General features: G+C 29.3%; 1 protein-coding gene across 1 annotated transcript; it reads right to left on the bottom strand.

Moving 5' to 3' along the window:
* Nucleotides 1-5,385: 5,385 nt before the first annotated feature.
* LOC106297580 (probable aquaporin NIP4-2) lies at nucleotides 5,386-7,445 on the bottom strand. The gene is made up of 5 exons (XM_013733792.1): nucleotides 7,286-7,445; nucleotides 6,946-7,170; nucleotides 6,627-6,824; nucleotides 5,696-5,757; nucleotides 5,386-5,605 (listed from the first exon to the last, which is right to left on the bottom strand). Exons 1-5 carry the CDS (start codon nucleotides 7,415-7,417, stop codon nucleotides 5,386-5,388), a joined length of 837 nt encoding a protein of 278 aa, XP_013589246.1. The 5' UTR covers nucleotides 7,418-7,445.
* Between the last annotated feature and the right edge of the window lie 2,841 nt (nucleotides 7,446-10,286).

Genomic DNA, 10,286 nt, shown 5'->3' with positions numbered 1-10,286 from the left:
ATCCATTCTAATTGGTTCTTCTAACCTAACCGCAGGCTGAGGTTCGCTAGTACTACCATATTCATAATTAGTTTCTCCATGATGATACCAAATTTTGTAACTTCGTGTAAACCCATTCAAATATAGATGAGTCCAAACATCACACTCTTTAATAATCTTTCTATTTTTACAATTAGGGCAAGAACATCTTAACATACCCGTTTCTGTTTCCGGTTGTCGTTGAACTAACCCCATGAATTCGGTTATACCTCGTTGGTATTCTTCCGTAAGCAATCTCGTGTTCGGATCCAAATGAGGTCGATCGATCCAAGAACGATAATAATTTGAAGAAGACATGCTTTTTTCAATCAAATTCGTGTGTAAATATAGTATGTGAGAGGATGAAGAAATGGAGTGAATGAAGAGGCTGGGGGGTGCGGGTATTTGTAGATGAAATGCTGCCGACAGTACCGAGGAAATTCCGACGGAATCCCGACGGCAACGGCTCTTTCCTCGGAATTTCCTTAGAATTTTTAAAATTCCCCAATGGCTCTCTAACGGGTATAATATATCCTCGGATATTCGTCGGTGTTTTCCGAGTAATATGATTTCCTCGGTATTGCATCGGTATATTCCGAGGAAATTCCGAGGAAACCCAAATTTTGGGTTTTCTCGGAATTTCTTCGGAAATTCGTAGAAATATTCCGAGGATCTCATTTTCCGTCAGAATGTCCTTCAGAATTACGATGTTTTCTTGTAGTGATGGTGTTTCCTCGGTTCGTAACTTGAAACATGAATTAGGGAAGACGGTTTTGGATCTGGTGTAGAATATTATGGATCTAGATTTCTCTGTGAAATTGAATGGTCATGTGCAGTTCTCCTCATATAGCAATGCTGATTTGAATGATCTTCTTTTGATTACTTCTGAGTTCAATTTGACAAAATATTCAGCAAAATGAAGGCAGCTCCCACCGTTTATCTTGCATTTTCAGAGGTGAATTTCCACTGAGTTTTAATGTCTTTTGTTTGTGATTTGACTCAGTGTTAAAAAGGTTTTCTCCTCTTTCATTTAAGCAGGTTTGACTATGAAGTATGAACACCGGTACAGTAGTAGCACACGAGGTAAAATCTGATTTCATTTTTACATTTTAAGTAGTTTGTGTTCTCATATTCAAACAACTGTTCATTTTGATTCCAGCATTCCTGAAAATCCAGGCTCAAGCCTTCACCAAATAAACAAAACACAAAGCGAAAAGCTAAAGAGAGAGACCTCTACAAGAGGAACCTTTTGTCTTTGTTGATAGGTAGTGATCATCAACACAAACGAACAACTATTCTCTATACATAGATCATGCAGAGCGATTTTACTCAGTCTTCGCCTGTTCTTCATGTACCTCAGATTTATAGGGAAATCTACAACCTTTTCAGATATCTCTGTTGAATTGTAGGTTATGGCTTTGAAGGAAAGAGACACAGATTAATCTCTGAGGAAGCAAAAGTCACAACCAAGTTTTTTATTTCCTGATCTGAAACATCTGATATCCTTTGTAAATTATGTCTCTTTGCTTTGATAACCTGAAGAACATATAAATTGTTTTTGTGTTGTGTGAATAAATATTCTTTTTAATTTTTACTGCATGTGATGGTCGAGAAAAAGATTACACGATTTGTGATGTGGAATGATCACATATTTTAATGATACGACAATTAGCGATGTAGTAAGTAATTTTTTTTTATTTTACTATTCGAATAATATTTGTGATTTTGTTGAGTCTTCACGTCTTTATGAATGAAATTAGAAGTTGCATATATAACAAAGTAAGATTAATTTAACAGTTTAGTAAGAAAACGATTTTGCAAATTAAGGATGTTAGTTTATACCACATATACAATATGTAGATGTTACATCATTTGTAATAAAAAATGAAATCTAAAGTGTAATAAATGTTTTTACAAGCTGACCAAACCATCTGTACATATTTGAATTCCATCAAAATTAAGCATGAACAACATAAATATTCCACACAAGAAACGGATGCCCCTTTAATCCAATAGGAAACATAAAAAATATAACCACAAGTGGAAGTGGTTTGCTAATGGTTCATTAATAATTTTACACCAAAAGTCCCAATTTCGAAACCAAAAAAAATTTATGTAATAGTAGAGAAATTTTTTACACGAGATCTTCAACGTGGTTCAAGAAGTATTAGTAGACGTGAATCTATAGGACAGTTCAAAATGATATAATCAGACATGACTTTTCATAAATTATGTAGAATTGTCGGATATAAAATCGTCTATATATATCCACAGATGTAAAAAATATCTCTATTTTACACTCTCTGTTTTTAATAGATGACGTTTTGAAGTTTTTTTAAAAAATTACAAGACGTTTTAAATTTACAATATAAAATTTTATTTTTTATGCTATATAACATTTTATATTTTACAGGTTATTTTTATGTTGATTGAATTACAGTTAAATAATATTTTTGTTTAGAAAATATATAACATTAAATATTTTTAATATGTGTGCACAATTTGAAAGCTTTAAATGAAAAACAAAAATAGTAATTTTGATTTGGTATTAGAAATCCAGCGGCTTATTATCTACCACTTTTTTAACATGTTATATTATTAAAAGTTTCGGACATCGGTAAGTTAGTAAGTTTTACAAATTGCCAATTTTGTTTTGTTTTATAAGTGTGTTTAAAGTACGTATGTGCTCACAAAGAAATATATAATAACTTAAACTGATACGAATTATAGGATATTGTGGGAATGATTAGGTTTTGTGCCTAGCCAAGCTGAGAAATCTATAACCTCAATGATTTTAACTGGAAAGACATATGTTTGTTTTGCTTATTTAGATTTGAATCCAATGTTTTATAACTTTAAAGGTAAATAGAATTCGATTTTATACATTTATTCGAGTTTACATTTAAAAAGGCAATAAAATAATTATAAAATAATTTAGAAAATATAGTTCATATATTTTTTGTTACCAATGAACAAAAAAATATAAACAGCTCTGAAAGATAATTACAGTTGATTAGCAAAAACAAAATAATTTCAATATGCTACTGAATATTAAGGATATTTAACCAAAACATTAATAAAGACATATACTAATATAACCAGTAAATACTAAGTGGCAAAACCAATTTATAAATCTTTGTTGATACTTAATGCGAAAATTTGTTATAATATACTCCTTCCGTTTTATAATTTAAGTAGTTTTGCCTAAAAGCACAAAGATTAATAAAATTATTATGTTTTAAAAAGTATTGTATAATAAATAGGTTAGATATATAATTTAACCAATCAAAAATAAGTCTATTTAATTTGATTGGTTACACTATATTCAATAAATGTAAAAGTTACCTAGAAATATGAAAACTACTTACATTTTAAAAAAAAAAAATTTCCGTAAAACTACTTACAATATGAAACGGAGAGATTAAATAAAATACATTAAGTAAAATAAATTATAAACTCCAAAAAAAAAAGGAAAAAAAAAATTAGATCCCATAGTTGATCATAATTTTAAATTGGTAGAAAAGGAAATTGTTCTTAATTTTTAAGTGTATGATACAAATGATAAATACATTAGAAGAATTGAGACTAAAATTATTTTTAAACTATCAAATAATAAAATTAAATACAGAAAATAGAACAAAATAATTTACATAGTAATAAAACTGAAAATAAATTTAAACGCACATAATCCGCGCGTAGCGCTGAAAAGGGACTAGTGGTAAATAAAAATAGAATCTTAAATTAATAGATTAGATGTTTTTAGTTTTTAGAATTGAATCTAAAGCCAAAACATTATAAAACAAAATAGAAAAATTTGTCAAATTGGGTCAAAAAATGAACTCTGGTCCTTATAATCTTTTATTTCTAACTATTGTCCTAATACCATTTTATTTTCAATTTAATCCATGTTTAGCCTCAGATTTAATTAATACTAATATTTATATTTAGTTAGAAATTAAATGTTAAATTAATTTTAAAATAGCATAAAATCCCTAAAGCTTTTCATGAACCCCACTCCCGATTCTCTTCAAGCGACGATGGCGATGCTTTCTGTGTCTTTGGCTCCATCTCCAGCCACTCATCGTCCTTCTCTGCCGGTAACTCCTGGCCGTATCTTCTCTGTCACCTCTTGGAAGACAAGGGAGGGAAAGGGCTCGTAGCTGCAAAGACGATCACTTTGATGCATACTCTTGTTGTTTGCTTCTGTCCAGAGCCGGTCCTACAAATTGTAAGGCTACAAGCAAATTTAAAAGAATTGGTTACTGAAACAGAGTTCCAGCTAACGAAACTATACCACTACACCAAAAGAGAAACTTCAAAATTACGGCCGACTTTTATTCATAAACTCAACGGCTAGAAGCATGTGCTTCGTTTGTTTCTACCAAAGGCCGGCTCTGCTTCTGTCTAGTAAACCAATTTAATTATTAGTGTTTAATAACCGAGGGATTAGCTCAGCCTAAGATTATAATTTGACTTTTTTTCCTGGCATACGCAACAAAGGTTTAACTTCGCGATTATTAGAAATAATAAGAAAAATAACAGTGGCAGCCGTTTTGACTGTTGATTGTTAGGACCAACTTTGACATTCAACAGTCACAATCATGATGACATGTTGTCAGTTATTGGTAAGATTGACAATAATACATAGCTTAAAGATAAGGGTGGATCAGAAAATTCAAACTTATCTAGCCCAATAGATTAAATTAGGATTAGACTAGAGAACTTTAGAGTTGTGTGAGGTTTAATAAGGTTTTGGGAGTTGAATACTTTGGAAAACTTGATTGTAAGATAAAGGTTGGGTAAATTAGAAATTAGTCCCTGGCGATTCATAAAGTCGAATCAATCTAATTAACAAAAGGTGTAATTTTTTTTTATTGATTTCTAATAAAAGACAACTAATATCGAGAGAACTGTGCATTAATTCTTTTTGTTAAACTAGTTTTTTTGTTCTTAGTGTCTTCAAAAGTAAGCCTCTCTTTTTAACCTTTGTACCACTCACCTTCCATTGATAAAAATGTGTGGTTTACTCAGAGAAGATACAGACTTCTAACTTCTACTCTCTAGATGATATGCACCACCCATCATCTAATAGAATATACGTGATTCACTTTTAATTACAGTGTAAATCTTATTTGTCACACCATGCAGCTAGTTCCTTCATGCGAACCACCTCCAACATTTCAGGTACAAACAAAGTGACGTCTAGTGGAAATGAGGAAATGAGGAAATCGATTGTTGGTAGATAGATGAGCAAAACATGTAAAGTTATGTTTTCCAGATTTGATTCAACCATAATTAAGTTACTAGAAAAATGTAAAAAATATTCAACAAGTAACAATAAGATTAAAAAAAAAAGAGAGCAAAGGATTAGCTGTTAGGACCAGGAGAAGCGCTACGAAGGAAAGAAGCGCTTTTAGTTAGTTCTCGGAGTGGTTTATCCGTAAATCTTATAAAGTTGTAAACAAAACCTCCGGCCATGATACCGACGATAGGACCAACAATGTAAATCCAAATTCCTTTATATACTCCCATCACTATTGCTGGTCCAAGACTTCTTGCTGGATTCATTGATGCTCCAGAAATCGGTCTAACAAAATAATCAAAACCCGAATAAATATTTACAATTACATATGAACTGTGTTTCTAGTAAAATGAAATTAAAAGATAGTAGTTTTACCCGGCTACAAAGACGTTCAATATTATAGTCATCCCTACCGCAATTCCAGCTAATTCTCCAATCTGTCAATATATTAAGAGAAGTCCCAAAACATGAGAACTACCATTTGCATAGTTTCTTGTTTTAATGGTTACTCACTCCGAAGCAGGGTCGGATCTACATGGGCAGGAGGGGGGTCAGATGACCCCAGTCCAATATGAAAATTAAAATATTTAAGCTTATAAAAGTTAATATCATTTGCTCAGTTGGTTTAGATCTTTTGCTTTGACCCCCCCTTCCCACAATCAAACCTCAATGCTGCACCCAGTTGACATTCTTTTTTACCTTTTTCTTTACATAATTATGGGCCTAAAAGCCTGATTTTTTGTTGAATATGGGCCAAACTAGTTTTTGTTTGATTTTCAAATTTATTTACCATTCCATTGTTTCTTAGAAGTTTGATTGTATGTTATTTAGCTTCAAACATTTCTCATTCTCTTAAATATTTTCTATAGATAATATTTTTCTTTTGTCACATTAAAAACTTTTGAATTTTTTATTTGTTTTACAATTATTTAAGATCATTTTCTACTTTTGTTTCAAAGCCTTAAATAATTTTTTTTTGGAACTGGTATAACAAATAAAAGATCTTCTTACTAAAATAGTTTTAGCACTGTATTTTTTTGTTTTATCGAATATTATCTTAAAATTTGCAAGATTTTTAAACTCTAATGATTTATGTAATAGTACTTTTAACTGATATTAAAATATTATATTTTAAAATAATTTAAAATATTAATATAAATTAAGACCCTAATAAAAATATTTTTTGGTTCCACCACTGCTCCGAAGATATGATGTGTGCCCATTGCAATTCATAAGAACTACCAATATGTATAACTAGAAGGAGATAAGGAATGAAACAATGGTGACATATATAGAAAACACTAACCGCACGACTATCAGTGGCGACACCGGAGATAACAAACATGAGGAGGAATGAGATAATGATCTCTGCGACGAGCGCTCGTGCCACTGAATCAGCCGGAGTTGTTCCGAAGAAAGCTTCGGGTGTGACATTGAACATAAGTCTAAGTGTCAAACTCGCAAGTAACGATCCAGAAAGTTGTGCACCAATGTACAATGGTACCTGCCCAAAATAATTATTACAGAAATTCAGTCGCACATTTGTTGTCCCATTTTATACACTATTGAAACAATGCATACATCTTTAAGATAAACAAAAGTAAGACTGAGAGTTGATGAATGACCTGATACCAAGGAAACCGCCGGAAAACAGCGAAAGTAATGGTGACTGCAGGATTAAAATGTGCACCGGAGATGTGACCGATAGAGTAAATCATGACCATAACAATTAGACCCCAAGTCACACATATCCCTGGAAACGTTACTTTTCCACCGTACAACACATTCACCACCACCACTCCACATCCAGAAAATATTATGAAATACGTCCCAATCAACTCTGCTATCAACTATAAGAATTTTATTTTTTTTCAAAAAAGAAAACAAGAAATCAGTTTGTTTAAATTATTTACTATCATTATAAGTTTATAATTAGGGAATAAAAACAAATACATTGTTTTATACCTTTTGTGTAAGGCAAACAATGCTGGGAGAAGAACATATGACTCTCTCGATTCCTCCATGACAATCTTTTTCTATGCCTTTCTCAATTCTCGATATTTTCTCCTCTTCGATGCCTTCACCATGCGAAGTCATTTTCTTCTAAATTTTATAACTTAATTGTTTACAGAGTCTGTTTGACCAAAAAAAAAATTGTTTACAGTCTTTGTTTTTACAAAAAAAAAAAAAAGAAACTTCAAACTTTTTGTGGATAGGGAAGTTGGAGATTAAAGAGTTTTATGCATGTAAACAGAAATTAGTTGAAACAATCACAGAAGGACTGGATTAAATTTAATGAGTTGGGACGACAAGCTGTGATTGGATTTAACAGATGAAAAATATGATAAGATTGTGATGTTTTTATATACAGAGATGCTAAGAAAATCGACTAAAATTGGTAATAAATTAATGAGTCAAATATCATCCACGTTGTCTTTCTTAAGTTACTAAATTTGTAAAAGCAAAATTTAAAAATTTGATCCAAAAAAAGAAACCAAATATTGTTTATGTTGACCAAAGATAACAAATTTTTTTGGAAACTATAATTTTAGGCAGTAATTTGGGAAACCAAATATCCCCGGTATATTAATCATCGAGCATTACAACATGTTTTCATAGTCACGTGTCATCACTATAATAATTTTTAGAATCCTTAGAAAAATAAGTTGGTTCATATAAATATATATTATATATTTTTATTAAACTAACTATCAAATTGATTAGTAATGTACAAATTAGTAGTGTACAAATTAAGAATATTTTTTATTTCTTTAAATAAAAGCTATGTAATTACCTAATATGATTAACATATATATGATAATTAATGATTATGAATAATAGATATTTGATAACAATTTTGTATCCTCACTTTTTTTTGTTTAATTTTATATTATTAAAAGAAATTAAACAATCATATAACCATAAAATTAAAAAAATTAGATTTTTTCTTATATGTTATATTTTTATTTTAAAAAAGACTACTCTAAATGGTGACCAAGGGTTTTAAATTTTTAAAAAGACTACTCTAAATGGTGACCAAGGGAATGAGTGGGAGTAGTGAATTCCTTATCATTCTTTACAATTTACACCATTTAAAAAGAACATTTATTACCTACGACTCTTTAACATTCCTTAACATTTAAAGAATAAAAGACTACAATTATTCCTTATCAAATTATGAGAGAAATAGATTTTCCTCCCTTTTTTTTTTCCCTTTCATTCATTTCCTTCTTATTAGTTGTATTCTTTTAATGGTTACCAGTTAGAGCCTATAAATTACTAAAATGGTAACAGTCTCACATTGAAAATTTTGTGATCAAAGGGTTTTTTTTTTTGTTTAAACAAGATACAAATGATCATTTTTTTTTTACAGCAAACAAACACAGACTCACTCATATTGACTCTGTAAACCAAATTGGTAACTCTGCATCCATGTGTACGACGAAAGACGGTTGATGTCATGCACTGAATGATCATAAATCATATGAATATGAAGTCTCATTAACAAATATTCATATTATGTGTGTATATATATATATATTAATATCATATAAATTAAATTATATACTATATAAAATATATATAAATATGTTGATTTCAAAATTTGCAGTGGAAAATTATTGAGATCTTAATATTTTAATTTTGAAATTTGTATTAAAAAATATCACATTACAGTTTTGTGATTAACGGTTTAAATATTTGATATAACAAATATACAAATGTTAATAAAATCATATAAGTAGAAAGTGTCAATAATAAATATTTATATTAAAATATACTATATATATATCTATGTTAATATTACAAAAGTTTAATTATATACCATATAAAGCAAATAAAATGATTTTTTTGATTTATATACCAAAAACATGATTGTAAATTAACAAAATGTATTGGTTTTCATTTATGTGCGTACTCTAATGTATATATTTTTATGTATACAAATTATTTTTTAAATAGGTGGTTTCTAATATGTTATTTAATCCTGAAAATTCCAGAAATTAACTTCTTCAAATCGAAGTAATTTTTAATATTGGAAGCACTATATATATATATATATATATATATATATATATTATTTCATTCAGATTAAATAATTTAGTCTTGATTTTTATTTCTAAAAAGATTTTAATGAAATATTATGACAAGATTCCAATCAACTCCTTTTGAGTTTGTTCGAAGAATGAGAGATTTGATCGTTCGTCTAATATTTGTTTCTCCCTAATACCCTATCTCTAGCTATTAGTATTGTAAGAATGAGAGATTTGAGCCATTTATTATAAGTTTTATGGTTTATCATTTAATAAATCAAACTGTTCTTAGTTTATACTTAGTTTATATATATATATATTTATCGATATATTTTTAAGTAACTAAACCTCAAAGCGTAGGTTAATCAAATAAATTATTTTGTTTTTCTGTTCTAGAATTAAATGATTTTTAGAACGAAATCACAATTTTTTAGAGGTAGAAAACAAAATCACTTATGGAGAGTCAATAATAAACAAATTGAGAGCATAAAACCTAATCCTATTTTGTCATTTTACAATCGATGTTGTCTATCTGGTTTTGTTGATTTGTGTCAGCTGCAAAACTTAATTTTTTTTGTGCATATGAAGTCTTAAAAATAATTAAAATAAGTAGTAATACGTTAACTCTTCAACAACGATGATACATTTAAGAGACTAACATTTGTATTCGTCATTTTACAATCGATAAAGATTGTAGTGTTGCAAAATGCTAAAATCATTTAATGAACACACAATAGTATAAAAACTCACTCCACGCGCATGCGCTGGTTATCATCTAGTTAATCCTGAAGCATTAGAACATGTTTTCATAGTCACGTGTCATCACTAGGATATATATATATATATATACATATATATATCATTTAAATTTAATTATATACTATATATAAATATGTTAATTTCAAAATTTGCATTGAAAAATTATTGACATCTTA

Source organism: Brassica oleracea, chromosome C6 (genome assembly GCF_000695525.1).
Source record: "Brassica oleracea var. oleracea cultivar TO1000 chromosome C6, BOL, whole genome shotgun sequence".
NCBI lineage: Eukaryota > Viridiplantae > Streptophyta > Magnoliopsida > Brassicales > Brassicaceae > Brassica > Brassica oleracea.
Note: the sequence above shows the minus strand (reverse complement) of the source record. Positions and strands in the feature narration are given on the sequence as shown.